This window comes from Oncorhynchus clarkii, chromosome 30 (genome assembly GCF_045791955.1).
Source record: "Oncorhynchus clarkii lewisi isolate Uvic-CL-2024 chromosome 30, UVic_Ocla_1.0, whole genome shotgun sequence".
NCBI classification, from domain to species: Eukaryota; Metazoa; Chordata; class Actinopteri; order Salmoniformes; family Salmonidae; genus Oncorhynchus; species Oncorhynchus clarkii.
Genome location: NC_092176.1, coordinates 7,873,733 through 7,893,829, shown reverse-complemented (window position 1 = coordinate 7,893,829; position 20,097 = coordinate 7,873,733). Strand labels below are relative to the sequence as shown.

The window sequence follows — 20,097 nt, the reverse complement described above, 5'->3', positions numbered from 1 at the left end:
TCGACGAGCAGGTGTCCACATACCTTTGGTCATGTAGTGTATGTTTAGTAACCAAAAGATCAACCAGAACACACATTTTGCCCATAGTGACAAATGGAGCTTCCCATGGAGTGACTGTGGACTAACCTCTACTTACTCGGACACCCTTCTCTTTCATCAGTTTATCAAGCTCTCCTGCCAGTCGACCAGTCTGTATTAATGCTGTTAATAAATACAAATGTTTTTGTTTTTTGCTTAAACAGGACCCCCCCCCCGTCACTTCCAGTTTCCCCTGAAGAAGAACTCAGCACCTCAGCGTGACATAAGGGATGAATGAGGTACGGAGGGATTAAGGGACCATCTGAATAGAACCCAGGACCCCAGGAGAACACACGTGGGATTTGCCCTTTCCATTCGCAGGGGTCATAGGTCTTTACCAGCTTTCTGTTTCTGTCATCCCCAAGTAGAAAATGCACCATTTAGCAGTGTAGCCATTCAGAATTTGTCAGGTGGTGGTTGCATGTTTCCCCACTTGAAAAGGCTTCTGGGCCGTGGCCATTAGATACATGTTTTGCAGCACAAAATTGTTTTTTTTTCTTACTTGAACCAGGTAGTTAGTTCCCTCTCTGTTTTAGTCAGGTTAGCATTGGCAAAAGAAAGGGAGACACATATTACATAGCGTTACTATAATGTAGTAATGGGTTACTTGTGTACAGTGACTTCAGGAAGTATTCACACCGCTTTACTTTTTCCAGATGTTGTTGTTTAACATCTTGTGTCTATCGGAAACGACCAACACTAATGTATCTTGATTAGATAAGTATTCAACCCCCTGAGACAATATATGGTAGAATCACCTTTGGCAGCGATTACAGCTGGGAGTCTCTTGAGATATTTGCACACCTGGATTATACAATATTTGCCCATTATGCTTATTTAAATTCTTCAAGCTCTGTCAAGTTGTTTGTTGATCATTGCTAAAAATGTTAAAAACATTTTCATGTCTTGCCATACCTTTTCAAGATGATTTAAGTCAAAACTAGGCCACTCAGAAATATTGTGGTCTCGGTAAGCAAATCCAGTGTAGATTTGGCCTTTTAGGTTAATGTCCTGCTGAAAGGTGAATTCGTCTCCCAGTGTCTGTTGGAAAGAAGAGAAAATGCTTTGGAGAAAATACTCAGTCATGGGAAAAGTGTATTTGAAGTCATCCTCTGTTGTGTTCTCCGTCTGGTCAGTAAACTGGTTGGAAATTCAGAGGCATCCCACTCTGTTCTCCGACCCCAAATGGAAAAATCTGGGCACCACTACCATGCACTGATCTTGGGCCAGTAATGGTCAGGCAATGCATTGCTCAATATTTACAGATGACGTTCCCAGGCTGCCAGCGGCTGCAAATGGCTGACTGGTGGACATTCTGTGCCATCAACGTGGCCCACAAGATGAGCAGGATGACAGAGCTCTGCCCACACACATCTGGGTTGCAGTGCACTACATTTGACCAGGGCCCATAGGGTATTACCCCCGTAGTGCACTAGAAAGGAAATAGGGTACCATTTTAGCCCTGGCTACTTCAGGATCAAGGCTACATACAGGAGAATCACTTTTAGACATACATTTTCTGTTTCTTGAAATACACAGTCCAATCACCCAAAGGCTCATTCTATTCAAGTAACTGTTTGTCGTGCAATCAGTGATACTTGTTCAGGGTCCTGTTCATTAAGCACAGAAAACAGACTGAAACAGGAAACTTTTTATTCGTTTTCTGTGGCAAAACTATTTTCTGCTTGTGTGCCCAAATGAACACGACCCAGGTCATTCACAGTTGAGTGAGACCAAATACAAGGTTTATGATTGGACTGCTAAGTTTCTCTCCCGTGCCTTTGACCTATGACCCAGATGGAGTTATAACCTGTGTATTTTGTTATGGTGTTTTTTAGAACCGCTCCCCTGCCACTCTACTGAGAAGGTGCCGCATCGCCATGACAGAGACGGACACGCCTCCCTCGGCTGCGAACAAGGCTGCCCTGTCCTCGGGCTCAGGGGAGGGAGGAGGAAGTGGCGAGGGACAGCCTGATGCTGATGGTACCTGTCCTGATCTGTCGGCACTGGCCGACCTGTTTGAGAGTGAGGAGGGCTCCCAGTCACCTCAGGACCCGGCTCCGGACATCGACCGGCCAGGACAGCTGCAGCCAGGGGACGGCCGACAAAACCTCCGCATGAAGTTCCACGGTGCCTTTAAGAAGGGCATCTCTAACCCCATGGACATGTTGGAGTCGACCATCTACGAGTCACCCGTGGCGCCCGGCCCCAAGAAAGCCCCCATGGACTCTCTCTTTGACTATGGTACCTACAGGCACACCAACAACAAGAAGCCACGCAGGAAGAAGCTCCCGCGAGGGTGAGGAGGGCCCTCGGTTTTGAAGTAGACACGTGACTCATTCGTTATGGTGGCTTTCAGGAGTCTAGGAGCAGAGGCATGCAGAGGCATAGATTGTTGAACAACGTGTGGAGTTAGAAGCAGCATAGTCGATCACTTCTGGGGTGTAAATGTGACCGACTGGGTTCGAACTCGGTTTCTCCTGCATGCCACAAGACTGTGTTAACCCCCTGAGCTTAAAGCCTAGGCATCGGCTTGGAGAGTGAACGCAAGTCTTCAGGTGTCAGGCAAGGTTGTTTATCACACAATTGTGATTCACCTAACTATCTCTGTTACACAGACCACACCATAGGGTTTGTACTTGGAACCGAAGGTTGTTCGACATGTTTAACACCTCACCATATAATATAAAGGACAAATTCCCGTAAGAGATGGTCTGGTTTATAGATACACAAAAACTGCCTCTATGATTGTGGCTATATATTTCTACCATATAAGAGATTTCCCCTAAAAATGTTGATCAAATTGGCTTGGTTTCTGAGCTGAGAGTTGTATTAATATTCTATTTTACAATACATTGCAGTTTTCATTATTAATCAGAGGCTTGGCTTGGAAAAAATGGCTCATTGCAAAAATATAGAAACTCCTTCAGCTGCCACTGTTTAGTCACAGAGGTGTGTCCCTCTCATGTGGAACTTCGTAAACAGAAGGGCTAGTCAGAGGGACATTCAGTCATCTAACAGAGAGTGTGTTGTTGTTTCCCTCCTCGCAGCCGTTGAGGTAATATTTAGGCTGGAGCTTGTTCCTGGCTACCTGTTTCACAGTGAGGTCTATTTATTGAGTAGTTCAGTAGTAGAATTTGGACAGCGGTTCACTTTATATGGTTTAACTTTCAACTTTTTTTCTAGGCTACAACCACTGGTAACGCTTTATATAGTCCACAGGTATGATGAATTGTGATGGAGTTATAATGCATTGTTAGACTTGTCATAAGCATATATGACCCCCATATCATATATTTTTATGATCCTGACTAAATACCAGCCATTTTGAGTGTATTGAACATTTGCTAGAGAGACAAAGCATAAAAGCCTCATAATAAGATATTTAAAAGGCTCATATATGCTTATAACAAGTGATAAAGCATTATTTTACTGTTGGCTTTAAATAAAGTGGTGGCCCAACTGCCATTCTTGACCCCCCACTGTTTAGTCCCACCACCTGTAGGCCTATAGACGCCAGAGATCACCATTTAAAAAATCCAGTAAACAGCCGCCATCTTTCATTTCGGATCAGTAATGTAACACTGAGGGATTTCTGTGTCCCTACCAATGATGTCTATAAACACTTAGAGTATGTGTTATACACTGAGTGTACAAAACATTAGGAACACCTTCCTAATACTGAGGCGCTCCTCCTTTTGCCCTCAGAACAGCCTCAATTCGTCGGGGCATGGACTCTATCAAGAATGGTCCACCGCCCAAAGGACGTCCAGCCAACTTGACACAACTGTCAACGTGGGCTAGCATCCCTGTGGAACGCTTTCAACACCTTGTACTGTAGAGTCCATGCCCCGACGAATTGAGGCTATTCTTAAGGCTAAAGACAGAGCAACTCAATATTAGGAAGATGTGCCTACTGTTTTGTACACTCAGTGAAACTGTTGAGCGTGAAAAACCCAGTTGTAGTTCTTGACACACACAAACCGGTGCGCCTGGCACCTACTACCATACCCCGTTCAAAGGCACTTAAATATTTTCGCTAGCTTATTCACCTTCTGAATGGCACACATACACAATCCACGTCTCAATTGTCTCAAGGCTTAAAAATCCTTCTTTAACCTGTCTCCTCCCCTTTATCTATACGGATTGAAGTGGATTCAACAAGTGACATCATAGCTTTCACCTGTACTCACCTGGTTAGTCTATGTCATGGAAATGCAGGTGTTCCTAATGTACACTCAGTGTATGTGAGTATATGTATGTCAATGGTCCCTACATAGTAAGACTGAGACGTCCTGCAATGAAAGTCTGGACCCTCCGGGCTTGGACCCACCCAAGGTGTTGAAGGTGTTTAACCGCGTGCTGCTCTTCGATGCTGTGTCACGGGCCGACCCAGAAGCCCTCTCCGGCCTGCTGGAGTACCTACAGGGTCACGAAAAGAGGCTCACCGACGAGGAGTTCAAAGGTGAGACGACCCCATTGGTGGTGTGGTGGGTGGAGCCCTGTGGTGCCAAATATCTCTGGTCTCAGCTTTCACAGCCAAACGCAGAAAGGTCGGAGGAAAAGAGAGAAAGTTGAATTAGTTTGTTGAATTAGATTTTATTTAACTAGGCAATTCAGTTAAGAACAAACTTTTATTTGCAATGACGGCGTAGGAACAGTGGGTTAACTGCCTTGTTCAGGGGCAGAACAACAGATTTTTACCTTGTCAGCTCGGGGATTTGATCTAGCAACCTTTCGGTTACTGGCCCAACGCTCTAACCACTAGGCTACCTGCCGCCCCAAGGGGTGGGGCTTAAGGGGTACGACTAAGATAGCATCAGAACTTTATCTCAAACATGCCACATCTGGCCTCCCGAGTGGCACAGAGGTCTAAGGCACTGCATCGCAGTGCTTGAGGCGTCACTACAGACCCGGGTTCCATCCCAGGCTGTGTCGCAGCCAGCCGCGACTGGGAGACCTATGAAGCGGCCCACAATTGGCCCAGCGTTGTTAGGGGAGGGTTTGGCCGGCCGGAATGTCCTTGTTCCATCACGCTCTAGCGAGTCCTTGTGGTGGGTTGGGTGCATGCACGCTGACTCCGGTCGCCAGTTGTACAGTGTTTCCTGGCTTCAGGGTTAAGCGAGCACTGTGTCAAGATGCAGTGCGGCTTGGCAGGGTTGTGTTTTTCGGAGGACGCATGGCTCTCGACCTTCGCCACCTCCCGAGTCCGTACGGAAGTTGCAGCGATGGGACAAGACTGTAACTACCAATTGGGTGTCATGAAGCAACAAAACATCTCACATCTGTTACAGTTGCCTTACTAAAGGAGAAGCCTTACTTTTTAGTCCACTTAGCCCTGTGACTAACACCTTCAGTTAATGTGTCATCCTGGAGTTTTGTCATGACTTTATGTATTGATAATAGGTATCGATGTCTAAACAGACCTTTTTGTCCTGTGACTTGGTTATCTGTCTCTGAATTCAAATTTTTCCACCGTCCTCTCTTCCCCGTTGTTCTTGGCTCCATAGAGCACTCATTCCACTTAGCGACGAGTGTCTGGGTTTTCACTTCTTCCTTGTACTTGATTGATGAATTAAGGTCACTAATTAGTAAAGAACTCCTCTTAACTGGTTGTCTAGGCCTTAATTGAAAACCACAAAACCTGCAAACACTAGGCCCTCCATTGAATAACTGACACCCCTCCCATAGAGTAATGAGAATGAATCTACTGGGATGTCAGAGATTTTGTCCTGTCAAAGGTGGGTCCAAGGACAGCATCCTGTTGCCAGTGTGTGTGTGTTTGTGTGTGTATGTGTGTGTGCTTTATAACAGAGAGCAGAGAGAAATCACAGCAAACTGTCTCCTTCTGGGAAGAAAATAACTCAAGTGGCTTGAAAGACTACATGAAAAACTCAGACTAAAAGTAAACAATAGAAGCAGACAACTTACTTGACCACCACATTTAGTTTGGCTGTTGTTTCTCCTGGTTTTTAGGCATGTTCATGTTTAGTGAAATGTCTTGCTTGCTTCCCTTTCCTTTCTTATTTTATCACTAACGATTTATCACCAGTTTTTACTTTTTCAACCAACATAAAAATGTTTTCTGTGTCCCTAACCTCTTTCTCTTCTTTCAACTGGCAACTGTGTTTCAGGTGATTTGTTGGAAGTTCCTCTCTAAGCACAGTTCTGTGTATCATAAAGTTCACCTGTACTGCAGCACAGTGAAAAAGAATTTGCTTCAAATTGGAGGGTCCTGCTCCGTCTGGGGAAAGGGGATACCTAGTCAGTTGTACAACTGAATGCATTCAACTGAAATGTGTCTTCCGCATTTAACCCCACCCCTCTGAATCAGAGAGGTGCAGGGTATATTTCAGAAATGCATTTCATTACATCGTTTATTTGGTGATTGCTTATGAACTTGACACTTGGTGTCGCCGTGGCTGCAAGACCGTTTGTCACATGAACAATGTACTTTGCTGCCTCAAAGGATATTTTAAAAGTCATTTTTTTTATGTCCAGAACTATACATGTACATGTCGTTTCTGAGTACCCCTCCCCTCATCAATTTGGTTTTATTTTCTCCCAGAACCTTCTACAGGCAAGACATGCCTGCCCAAAGCTCTTCTGAACCTGTACAGTGGCCAGAATGACACCATTCCTATGCTGATGGACATCGCAGAGCAGACAGTCAACCTCCATGAGTTCATCAACACGCCCTTCAGAGACGTCTACTACAGAGGTAAACTCTCTTCACATTTTAGCCCCTAAAAACACCAGGGTCCTGTTCAATAGGTACCACATTGACTGAAATGCTCACTTTTGGTTTCTGTTGTGAACCTTTATAATTATTAATTGTGTGCCCGAATGAACACGACCCTGTATTAACCAGTCATTTGACTAGGATTGAAGTAGATTGTTTCAAACTTGGACTGTGTCAATAATTTGATATTATCACAGATAAAAGTACCTACCTGAAATGTAGTGCCAACTATGCACACGTAGCCCAGTACTACTTCCACGAAGGCAGGCTTAATAGAGACGCACTTACCTACAACGAGTTCTCCACTGCCCCTTCTGCACAAAGAGACCACACATCCTAGTCTCCGGGCCAACACTGGGCTGCTCTATGAGGTTCCTATTTCCAGAGGAAGGCTGGATGATGTGGCTGTTACACCTACAAGATTTGCCTTTACAGCTTGGAAACCGCAGTGCAGCACACCTATTTCTTCCATCCACTGTCTTAGGTCTAAGCACAATGAACTCCTTGTCTAAAAAACACTTCACTCATCACACACTGTGTCAGCCACTTCAAGATTTGCTGTTAGAATGGGATTTCACACTTTTGCCAGGATATCTCGTGTGTCTGAAATGACTCCCTATGTAGTGCACTTTTTTTTTCCATAGGGCTCTGGTCAAAGGTAGTGCACTATATAGGGAATAGGATGCCATTTCAGACACAACCATAGTCCACCTCCACACAGTAATGAAGTAGTAGACAGATGGTGATTGCTGAGGAGCCCATGGCAGCCATATGGTCTACTTACTGTTGGTACAGGTCCCCTTTAATGAACATACAAGCCAGAAGGAATGTGTTTATGTCTGTATGCCTGTGTACCATGACTGTTCACAGATTTGACACTGCAGCAGAACCAAGCCACCTTTGTTGAGCATAAAAAGAAAAACACATTTATTGATGAGATACAGGGACTTAGTGAATGTGGTATCGCCTTAGTTTCAACAATACCATTGTTGAAATGTAGATAGGAGAGGAAAGCGGTTGACCTTCGACCCAGTCATTTTTGCGTCTTTGTCCGAGACCTCTAGTCAATGCACCTTTCCTCACTGCTGAAGGTGTCAGTGAGACTTCAAACAATGTAATAAATCGACTGTAGAGTTCAGTCCCTCTCAGGCAAGGCTGGAATAGAGAATATATGAATGATCTAAGAATCCCAATTTAACCACTTGTCCCTTTACCCAATGTGTTGACTGACTGTTGTGTGGTTTGACAGGCCAGACGGCGCTCCACATCGCCATTGAGAGGCGCTGTAAGCAGTACGTGGAGCTGCTGGTGGAGAAAGGGGCAGACGTTCACGCCCAGGCCCGCGGACGCTTCTTCCAACCCAGGGACGAGGGGGGCTACTTCTACTTTGGTAAGACACCATAACGTTAGGATCAGATCTGATCCATTCTTCTGTCTACAGAAACCGCAAGATTCAGATTCGAGATTCAATATTTTCAATATTGTTAAGTCTTCAGTCAGCAGGGGCTTAAAGTGGCAGTACATTAAGTGTAGGAGTATAGTTTAAAACCTCTTAGATTTAAAGTCCCCTGTTTAGGGGACCTGCGAGGTGCTGGTACCGCTTCCGACTAACATTTTTGCATATAAATCATCCCACGAACACAGTAGTATGTTTTTTGTGCCTGTGTGACTTGGGATGTGAAATCAAAAACAATTTGAAGCTGAGATGTCTCGCCTACCATTTCATTCTCTCTTCCAACTGGCCAACTGGCGTCAGTTGCTGGGACCGCTGCTATCTGTCCAGGGATCCTGACTACCAAGGGTCTGATGATGAGCTGCTTGGCGTAGCAGTTAACCTAGCTGCCACTGTTAGCTGCCGATCAAGCTAGAGGGGTTTCCTTGAGAACTTGAACGCAGCCCACAACGTGGTTTTCCCTTGTGGCTGGGACCGCGGATTATCCTGGTCTTGTGGTTGTCTAGATCCCTATTTTGTTGCTGTTTCCATCTTCCCTGTGACCTGCCCTGCCTGGAATTGCAGGGAGTAACAGCATAGCCTACGTTGTTACCATGACAAAGACCAAATCTGGTGGGAGTACCGTTGAGGACAGTGGTGTCTCTCGATCACAGGTGAAGGATCTTTTAAACAAACAAAAAGAGTTCTACAAGCAGTTGTTACAACAACAAGAAAATAGCTTCAAGGATTGTGTTCAAATACTGGTGCAGTCAACTAATAGAATAATGGAGCAGAGAAGTCCAGGACCTGAAGAAGTTTGCAGTTTGCAGTTCTCACAGGGTCAGCTAGATGAGTTTAAACAGGAAAACGGCAAGATGGCAAAAATCTATAAATCATTGAGAGAGGACATCCGTTCTATATGTGAATCCATGATAACAATGCCAGAGAAATCAGATTATCTCGAGGGACAATCAAAATGGAACAACATTGTTGTAGATGGAATTGCAGAATCTCCACATGAGATCTGGACGGAGTTTGAGGACATAGTGAGGAAAATTATCTCGGAGAAACTGAAGACGGAGCACATGAAGATAGAGTTAGAATGCGCCCACAGGACTGGAGAACCCAACACCGGCCCAGGTAACAGGCCCAGGCTGATAGTTGTCAAGGTGGATAGTACAAGTCCCAGAGTTTATTATAGTACAAGGGGCAGGCAAAAGGTAAGTCAAGGCAGGCAAAGGGTCGTAGTCCAAATCCGAGTCCGGCAGGTACAGGATGGCAGGCAATCGGTAGGTCAAGGATGGTGTCATGACTTTCACTCCTGGGTGAGGATCAAAGAGAGCCCCCCCCCCTCTCTCTTTCTCTCCCACCAGAGAGGAAGGGGGGGGGGGGGGGTCGGTTTTATGACTTAACGACCAGTTGTAAATGGTTTCTAACTCTCTCCCTCTGCCTCTCAGTATCCACGAATGGAATGTCTGAGTGGTATAAAGAGATTCCTGCCCAAAGAACTTCAATATCCAAAAGGGGATAATGAAACAATATTCCTAACATAAAGAATGTGGGAAATGGTCGGTGGGGATGAAAAACAATGATGATGTCATATCATTTGTGATTTTGTGGTATCATTAAAGATGTTGTAACAGAAACATTGTAACTTTAAGAGCTTTCACAATGTACAGAGTTGTTGTAGTCTAAATGTTGTAAAACTCATATGATTAAATATGAAACTATTTGTGAGAAGATGAAATGTGATTTTATCCTTCTAAATTAGATAATTGTTTTTCATGTAAAGTTTTACCCAGTTAGTAACGACGCCCACGTGAGCACAGACATTATGCCAAAAGGATGGAACGCCCCTTATTCCAGAGTGCTTATAAAACGACTCCTAACGAAATGTACATTAGACCAGAAAACGTGGAGTGGTGGCTACACATGGAAATGGTTGCAATTTAAATACAGACCAGGCAGGTAGCCTAGTGGTTAGAGCGTAGGGCCAGTAACCGAAAGGTTGCTGGAACAAATCCCCGAGCTGACAAGGTAAAAATCTGTCGAACTGCCTGAGCAAGGCACTGTTCCCTGGGCAATGAAGACAAGGCTGTCGATTATGGCAGCCCGCCACACCTCCCTGATTCAGAGGGGTTGGGTTAAATGCAGAAGACACATTTCAGTTGTACAACTGTACAGACGGTAAGCCAGACGTCACAAATGGTTTAAAATTACTAGACCAGAAAGTGTAGAGCTATGGTTCGATGGTAAAATGGTTAGACTCTACCAGACCAGAAAAGGGTAACTCAACGAAGACTAGACATGCAGCTCTGCATGTAATGTAGTCTAGGAAACTCAACCAAAGATGAGAAAAGAACATTTCCTTATCAGAACGTGTTGTATCCAGTCTAACGAACACTTCCAGCAAAGAAAGCTACTACTAAGGGCATAGTGACCTCTGGTGGACAACCAGAGACTTTCTTTCAAACTATTCGTCACATACTGATTGGGTGATTTCAACAGAGAGAGACGACAAAGACATACAAGCATAAATATGTACATTGCGTTTCTAAATCCGAATGAGCGGTTGTTTAGGTGCTAAATATCCATATTTATGATGAGCGTATTATTCAACTGTATGTACGATAGTTGAATTCCTTTGTCTCTCCTTCTCCCGCTCTTTCCAAGCCGTTATATCGGGTTAGTCTACCAGGGACCTTTCATTGCATTGTTAGTAATCAACGTATGTGTGTGTGTTTATGTAATTCTGTGTGATTATTTAGTTAGTAAGTAAATAATTAGGCCAATTTGTGTATCGCTGAGTCATCATTTAGACTGGGGTTCGTGCAGATTTAACGGACTATGCGATGTTCAGAATGAGACTGATATGAGGTAATAATAATTCATGGATGGCTAAGATGATAACGATATACTCTGATATTCTTGAGTTTACTTCTGGAAAACGGTAACTCATTAAACAAACTTTTTCCGTGGTGCCTCAAGATTGCGTGTGAGTTAATTGTTACAAGATGAATGTAATCATCGTAATAATTAAACAGGTCATTCATTTGATAAAATAATCGTCATCGCATTAATGGTACCAACATCACGACACAGGCAAAGAGTCGTATTCCAAATCAGAGTCAAGCAGGTACAGGACGGCAGGCAGGATCAGGCTCAGGACAGGCAGAAAGGTCATGGGAAGAGTAGGGAAAACAAAAACTAGAGCACAGGAAACACGGCAACATGCTGGTGGGACAAGACGAACTGGTAACAGAAACGCAGGTATAAAAGCACAGGGGATAATGGGAAAAATGGGAGACACCTGGAGAGGGGTGGAGACAAGCACAAGACAGGTGAAACAGATCAGGGTGTGACATCCTGAGGTTCAAGGACAATGTAGCGGTTCTGGAAAAAGCCAAGAACTTGAGGGGAACGTATATCTATTTTACAGTCATCTAAAGCTTATTATTTTGGGGTGTTGCTATTGGCCAACAAGTGCTAACAGTCAGTATCTAAATAATATGTTTGAAATTCTAGATAGGGTTTATGATGTTAACAAAGAGGTCTACTTTCTTGGGGACCTGAATATTGACTGGTTTTCATCAAGCTCTCCACTCGAGGAAGTTTCTTACTGTAACAATGCCTGTAATCTGGTTCCGGTTATTAATCAACCTACCAGTGTGTTTACTAACAGTTCAGGAACAAGATTTTTTACTAATACTGTACAACTCTGAACTAAAGCTGTATCCGTACCCATTGGATGCAGTGATCACAATATAGTGGATATATCTAGGAGAACCAAGGTTCCAAAAGAAGGGCCAAGAATAGTGTATAAGAGATCTTGCAATTTCTTTTGCTGTGACTAATGTGGATGATGTAAAAAATATTTGTTGGTCTGATTTGATTAACAAGGAGCATCCAGATGCTGCACTTGAGGAATTTATGAAATTTATTTTTCTAATTGATGATAAACATGCACCTGTTAACTGACTGGCAGCTTCAAACTGACTGGCACCTTCATTAAATAGTACCCGCAAAACACCAGTCTCAATGTCAACAGTGAAGAGGCGACTACGGGATGCTGGCCTTCTAGGCAGTGTTCCTCTGTCCAGTGTCTGTGTTCTTTTGCCCGTCTTAATCTTTTCTTTTTTTTGGCCAGTCTGAGATATGCCTTTTTCTTTGCGACTCTGCCTAGAAGGCCAGCATCCCGGAGTCTTCTCTTCACTGTTGACGTTGAGACCGGTGTTTTGCGGGTATTATTTAATGTAGCTGCCAGTTGAGGACTTATGAGTCGTCTGTTTCTCAAACTAGACACTCTAATGTACTTGTCCTCTTGCTTAGTTGTGCACCGGGGCCTCCCACTCCCATTTCTGTTCTGGTTAGAGCCAGTTTGCGCTGTTCTGTGAAGGGAGTAGTACACAGCTTTGTATGAGATCTTCAGTTTCTTGGCAATTTCTCGCCTGGAATAGCCTTCATTACTCAGAACAAGAATAGCCTGACGAGTTTCAGAAGAAAGGTCTTTGTTTCTGGCCATTTTGAGCATGTAATTGAACCCACAAATGCTGATGCTCAGATACTCAACTAGTCTAAAGGAGGCCAGTTTTTTATTGCTTCTTTAATCAGTACAACAGTTTTCAGCTGTGCTAACATAATCGCAAAAAGGGTTTCTAATGATCAATTAGCCTTTTTAAAATGCTAAACTTGGATTAGCTAACACAACGTGCCATTGGAACACAGGAGTGATGGTTGCTGATAATGGGTACGCCTAGATATTCCCTAAAAAATCATCTGTTTCCAGCTACAGTAGTCATTTACAACATTAACAATGTCTACACTGTATTTCTGATCAATTTGATGATATTTTAACGGACAAAATGTGCTTTTCTTTCAAAAAGTAGAGTAGACGGAGTAGACGAGCCTACATCCCATTCACCTCAACAGCCCTTCCAGCCTCAAGTTCAACAAACTAATACCCTTTTCACACTTTCCTGTTGACCCGAACTAGACTGTGCTGACTGATATTTAATTTTGACATGGTCTTTTCTGGCACTGTGTTTGCAACTATGGTGAATGCTTTACCAGGCCAGTGCAGAAACCTACAGCTCTGCTCAGGAATGTGAAAGGGATATAAAGGAGATACATGCAAAAGACAGGAGATTTGAGTAGGCAATTATTTCCCCCAAGAAACTCACTACTGCCATTGTTATTGTATTAATGCTTTACGTTCCATCACACGAGGGATTATATCCAGTGGCACTAAGTGCAACTATCATTCCCAAATCATTCCAAACTCCTGGCGTGTCTGTGGCACAGTGCAAGTCATTCACTATGGAGCTTTGCGCTAAGGGAACCAGGAAACCTGGCAGAGAGGCGACGGCTAATGTGATTTAGCGCTTACTCCAACACTCCGCAAGCACCCGTGCAAATCCATGAAGAAGAGCATTCCCCATGCGAGGTGACGGGGTAATCTGTTACCCGTGGCAACGGCTCGTTTTCAGTAGCTGCTTTTGGCACACTGGTTTCAATGCACAGGCCCCTCCCTCAGACAAGTAGTACTAATTGTGCCCTTTTCGTTGCAAGGTTTCTAAATCCAATTTTTGATCCACTTATAGGTAGGCTTAGCCTGATGACTCACACTAAATTCTTCCGCCCTGCTCTGTTGTTTGCTACATATTTTTGTCTGCCACGTCCATAGGCCCGCTGTAGCGTTTGGCCTGAGTAAGGAGTCTGGGTAAGGAGTCTGAGTAGCCAGGCAAAGAGCCTTCAAAGACATGTTGAAAGTGGTTTGCTGTTCCATATGAATTTACATCACTTCCCAGAGTGGAAAGAGACTGCCTGAATGCCAGTTGGGCAGGGTTTGCACTTTTGGGTCTTTTTCTATTGCTTCCGTTGTAAAAAGGGGATCCCCTTGATTCATGTGCTTGTTGCTGTGTGTGTCTGACTGTATCTCTTTGGCCAGGCGAGCTGCCTCTGTCGCTGGCAGCGTGCACCAACCAGCCGAACATGGTGCACTACTTGACCGAGAACGCCCATAAGAAGGCTGACCTTCGACGGCAGGACTCGCGCGGCAACACAGTGCTACACGGCCTGGTGCACATCGCCGACAACACCCGGGACAACACCCGTTTCCTCACCAAGATGTATGACCTGCTGCTGACCAAGTGTGCCAAACTCTACCCAGAATGCAGCCTGGAGGACATTCTCAACAACGACGGCATGTCGCCCCTTATGATGGCAGCAAAACTGGGAAAAATTGGGGTGAGAACGAACTTGGATATCACGTGTATGAGGAATCATACTCTTAACAGGATAGTTTGTATAACCCACGGAAATGCTACCGTGTGGTGCCTTGTTGGATTCTGTATCATATTATTGACAGAAGATACAATCGCATGTATTGTAAAACGGACACTAAAGGTCAGCTTTGGTTGTTATTATTTCTCCCAGGTTTTCCAGCACATCATTCGCAGGGAGATCAAGGACGAGGAAGCGCGTCACCTCTCACGGAAGTTCAAGGACTGGGCGTACGGCCCCGTGTACTCCTCCCTTTACGACCTCTCCTCGCTGGACACCTGTGGAGAGGAGGTGTCCGTGCTGGAGATCCTGGTCTACAACAGCCGCATCGAGGTGCGTGAAAGCCTGCTTCGATAAAGCCTTGACCCTAAAGCTCTGGGAGCGAACGCAAGTCTACAGTGTCTTTTGTTGTGTGGCTGAGATTGTGAGGTGGGACGGGGCAAACAGAGGCCAAGTGTGGATTTTTTGCCTTTTTGTCTGTAATAGATTTGTTTACCTGAGATAAAGGGAGAGCCAGCATGGTAGGAAAGATGGAGTATGATTTCTCTTTCACACCATACGCTCTTCTTATCATTATTGTGAGTTTTCCTGCACTGTCCGTAGAATCGCCATGAGATGCTGGCTGTGGAGCCCATCAACGAGCTGTTGAGGGCCAAGTGGCAGAAGTTTGCTGCCGTCACCTTTTACATCAGCGTTGTCTCCTACCTGGTGACCATGATCATCTTCACCCTGGTGGCCTACTACCGCCCATCCCAGGGAACGGTACGTACATGACCAACAACTCAAATACAAATGCCACAAATATATGCACTTATTCAATGTCGGTTTAGATGAAAGTGTTTGCCAAGGGGCATTATTATTATTATTATTATTATTATGTGTATTGTGCAAACAGTATGGGTGCCATGATCAGCAAAGCTTTAACTCTGTTTGTCCCTGCCCAGCCTCCGTACCCTTACACCACCTCCACAGACTATTTGCGTCTGGGAGGGGAGGTTATCACCTTGGGCTCCGGAGTCTTCTTCTTTCTCACCAACGTAAGTCTGCAGCCTGCAGCCACTACACCTTCTCTCCGGTTGAACCATCCAATCAGAGTTACAGCTTTGAATGTTGACTCTACAATTAACAACTTGTTTTTGAAGAGGCCTCAAGATGTGTACACAAACACACACTTTCACTATAAGAGATCTTCGACCTCCCCTGTAAATGGATCTCTCTCTCTCTCTCTCTCTCAAAATCTCTCTCAAAATCTCTCTCTTTCAAAATATCTCCCTCTCTCTCTCTCTCTCTCTCTCTCTCTCTCAAAATCTCTCTCTCCCTGTCCCCTCTTTGTAGATTAAGGACCTCTTCCTGAAGAAATGCCCCGGGGTGAACTCCCTATTTGTCGACGGCTCCTTTCAACTGCTCTAGTAAGACTCCAGCTCCCCCTCCTTAACCTTCAGCTCCTTTGTAACACCCTCTGACTTGTACCCGAGGCTAATTTATCATCCTCTCTTAATTGAGTCTTCGGTTTAATTCCACATTAAAGCCCCCCTTTTCCTGGCACGTTTTCTAGTTTACATCTTCTTTAATTAAACTCACGATCCCAACAAAGAGCGGAGGATGTTGAGCGCCGCTCCGAAGGGTGTTTTGTTTGCATCATTAGTGCTGCATCTGCGAGAGCCAACATGATGTCCGTTAAATCCCGAATGGCATTCCTGTGTACTGGGAATGTTCTCTGTGTCTAACACGTAGGAAAGGATAAGGATTATTGCTGTTTCCTGGAATCTGAACACAAGGGCCATTAGGGTACACTGTTGCAAAACATTTTGAATCGGAAAATGAAAACGGGTTTCTTACTGGACAAGTCTCCTGTATCTCTAGCTTCATCTACTCTTTGCTGGTGATAGTGACTGCGGCCCTCTACCTGTCGGGTATCGAGGCCTATGTGTCTGTGATGGTGTTTGCGCTGGTCCTGGGCTGGATGAACACTTTATACTTCACTAGAGGCCTGAAGCTCACCGGCACCTACAGCATCATGATACAGAAGGTATCGACTCCTTCACTCTTTCATCCATCACATTGAATTTGAAATCCAAATGGACTAATTGGACACTAGACACCTGATCACAATTGATCCTTCTTCCTTGGCTCTCAGATTCTCTTCAAAGACCTGTTCCGGTTTCTGCTGGTCTACGTGCTCTTCATGATTGGTTACTCGTCAGGTACAGTGTTCCCTACTGCACACTTCTTCTCAGCAGTCGGTCGGCCAGTTGAAACAGAGGAGAACGCTACCTTATCATCTCCTCCTGTTTCCCATGTCACCCCCCAGCTCTGGTGTCCCTCCTGGCGGTGTGCCCCGGGCCTGACGAGGTGTGTCCGGAGGAAGGCGGCTGCCCCACCTACCCCCAGTGCCGGGACACGGACACCTTCAGCAACTTCCTGCTGGACCTGTTCAAGCTGACCATCGGAATGGGTGATCTGGACATGGTCAGCAGCGCCCAGTACCCAGCTGTCTTCCTCATCCTGCTGGTCACCTACATCATCCTCACCTTCGTGCTGCTGCTCAACATGTTGATCGCTCTGATGGGAGAGACAGTGAGCCAGGTGTCCAAGGAGAGCAAGAAGATCTGGAAGCTGCAGGTGAGTGAGGAGAACAGCTGATGGACAGCTAGGTTCCCTATGCAGTAAACACTATTCATGAAAGCACAACGCAGCAAATGTCACGGAAAACAAAAATAAACATTTATTATTGGAAGTCCCTCCTGTTTCAGTCATTTTTCTTACGTTTGGTACCTAGTAAATATGACCCTGGGAACCCCTGGTGATGGCCTTATGCACAGTGCATCCTCTAGTTCACGGTCACATTAGTATGGTATGAAAAACATTACTGCATGTTGGTTGACATTATGCTTCAACAACAGTGGGCTACGACAATCCTGGACATCGAGCGCTCCTTCCCTGTGTGTCTGCGGAAGTCCTTCCGGTCCGGGGAGATGGTGACAGTGGGGAAGAACTGGGACGGTACCCCTGACCGCCGCTGGTGCTTCAGGTACACATGCTAATTTCACTGATCTCTCACCCCTCTCTGCGTCAGAGAAACGTGTCTGATTGGTAAGTCAAAGGCAAACATCTTCTGTGGTCATTTCAGGGTGGACGAGGTCAACTGGTGCCACTGGAATCAGAACCTGGCCATAATCAATGAAGACCCGGGCAAGAACATAACAGAGACCCAGCAATGCCCTGGTACAGTGCATCAAACCGTCCGTGGCCTGAGGAGAGGTGAGACTCTTTGACTGCGTTCTCTAAACAAAATGCGCTGATGCATACGTACAGTTCACCAAGGCAAATACACCGCGTATAAGGGCAAGCCAAATCACATCAGCCAACATTTTACTTTCTTTCCCCAACCCATGTAGATCGCTGGTCCACGGTGGTGCCACGGGTTGTGGAGCAGAATAAAGGGCCACGACCACGAGACCTAGTACTGGAGATGGAGCCACTGACCCCCAGACACAGACCCTGTGCAGAGGGCTAGAGCCCAGCTCTGGGGGCCTCCAGGAGCCCGGGTTCTTAAGAACACCCTGCAGATCGGAGGTACTCAGACTGACAAAGAAGAGTTGGGCCACAAAGTTTGCCACTTTGCACAAAACTCTGTCGGCATGAGATTAGAACCAAAGATCTGTACAAAGTATTATCAGACAATAGAAAGGATTTAGAAAATATAGGAATGTAGTGTTTGGTCAAAGGAAACCATCCATTTGTTTATCAAATGATTTTTTATTCAACTAGTTGGTCATACCTCCTGATTATAAGTATCCTCTACCTTGGTGGATTTAACCCGGGAGGAAGGACCCTCGGGAAGCTGTTACCTGACAGAATGCCCCGGCTTCAACTTTCAACATATCCAAATGTGTGTTTTCAAGAGTCGATCATAGATGAGACGTATGTCGATGTGATCTATTGGGAGACTGCTGATGAACGCATATTGTACCTCTGTATTTAGGAAAACTTGCTCAGGGAGTTCAAGAAGGCCAAAATATTTATTATATTCTTACGCGTATCCTTGTTGTTTTTAGCATCTGGAAAAAGAACTGAGAGGAACTGATTAAAGTTCAAACAAACCATTTTGGAATGGGATGTTCAAGCACAATATGTACTGTATGTATGTAGCTATGTACTAAATGACAAAAAACTAAAGCTAGCTTTATATGGCCCACCGTTTTTCGTTTCCATCAGTTTAGTCCTGTTGATAGTCCGACGCACAGGGTCCTAATTTTATTATTCATGCTTGGATAGGATTGCTTTGATCATAACAAACAAACACTGAATTGATTTGTTGAGAGGAAGATATATTCTCCCTAACAGTATTTATGTGGATTTTTTAAGCTTTGGGTGTTACACCAACATGAAAATAGGCCTTCAATTAAAACTGAAACATTTGCTACTGCTCCAACATCACCCAGAGAATGGTTTGGAAGATGTAAGCTGTTTTTCCATCATGTTTTGTTGAGGCCTTTTGATTCATAATGGACATTAGCTTCCTATGTGTTTCAAAATGTTTTTATTTTATTTAATACAATTCCTAATAAATTTTGCGACAACGTTAACTCCTGGTCTTTTTGCCTTTTCTGAAGAAAAAAAAAATCACATTATATACTATTATATTGTATAGGCTACAGCAGGGATCATCAAATAGATTCAGCCGTGGGATGATTCTTTTATTGAGTGGGTGGCCGGAACATAATTACAAATCATTTGTAGACTACCCAAACAGATATATTATTTGACTAAAATAATCATTTCAAGCCTTGCTTACGTTTGTATAAGATCTATTGTCCGTGGGAATACTTGGGAACAGTTTTCCTAAATTAAAATCACTTGAAGCTGATTTCCTGGTGTTTTTACAGTCTTTTATGTCCAACAATAAAAAATGTAATGCTAATTTTTACAAAATGTAACCAATTTAGGCTGCGGGCCGCAAATTGGTAAACTCTGGGCTACGGTCAATGATTTATTTCTGTTCTGAAGCTGCAATCTACTGCAATCCTTATGTTGGTCAGCAGATGGAAGCAGAGGTCTAAATTCCTCAATGATATAGTCAGTGCCCTCACGTCGCAAAAGCACCAATGTTGTATTCATTAGGCACCAAAAGGAAGAAAAAAGACCACCTGACCTGAACTTGTCCAATAAGAAATCCTCTTTTTCCATTGGAAATGTTTTGCCTCGGTGTTTCCCTAATGAATGACCAATTACTTTAAAAAAATCTAAACACATTCTCATACATCAGTCAAAGCCCCACTACCTCCGAAAGCACCTCCAAGATTTTCCCCTTCATCCAGCAAACCTGCTCCTTTGTCTTCCCCTGCAGTCATGTGTTTCAGATACGTTGTAGGCATAAGTGCTGCACGACCCTCCAACCATGATGCCCGGGCCTGTATTCACAAAGAGTTTCAGAGTGCTGATATATAATCGTATTCATTATGGTCTAAAAGGGAAATCTGACCCTATAGAACTTTGTGAATACGGCCCAGAGCTTCACCTCTCACCTTCCCATCACTTCCCCCACCTTCCTCCCTACATT

The 20,097-nt window shown here is 44.5% G+C and overlaps 1 protein-coding gene across 1 annotated transcript; it reads left to right on the top strand.

The window, feature by feature from the left end:
* Positions 1–240: 240 nt before the first annotated feature.
* LOC139389913 (transient receptor potential cation channel subfamily V member 4-like) lies at positions 241–19,119 on the top strand. Its single transcript, XM_071136945.1, has 16 exons — positions 241–317; positions 1,917–2,377; positions 4,359–4,543; positions 6,647–6,799; positions 8,070–8,210; positions 14,200–14,498; positions 14,688–14,867; positions 15,138–15,296; positions 15,479–15,571; positions 15,870–15,943; positions 16,398–16,563; positions 16,672–16,738; positions 16,846–17,156; positions 17,438–17,565; positions 17,665–17,795; positions 17,933–19,119. Exons 1-16 carry the CDS (start codon positions 309–311, stop codon positions 18,049–18,051), a joined length of 2,676 nt encoding a protein of 891 aa, XP_070993046.1. The 5' UTR covers positions 241–308; the 3' UTR covers positions 18,052–19,119.
* Positions 19,120–20,097: the final 978 nt, after the last annotated feature.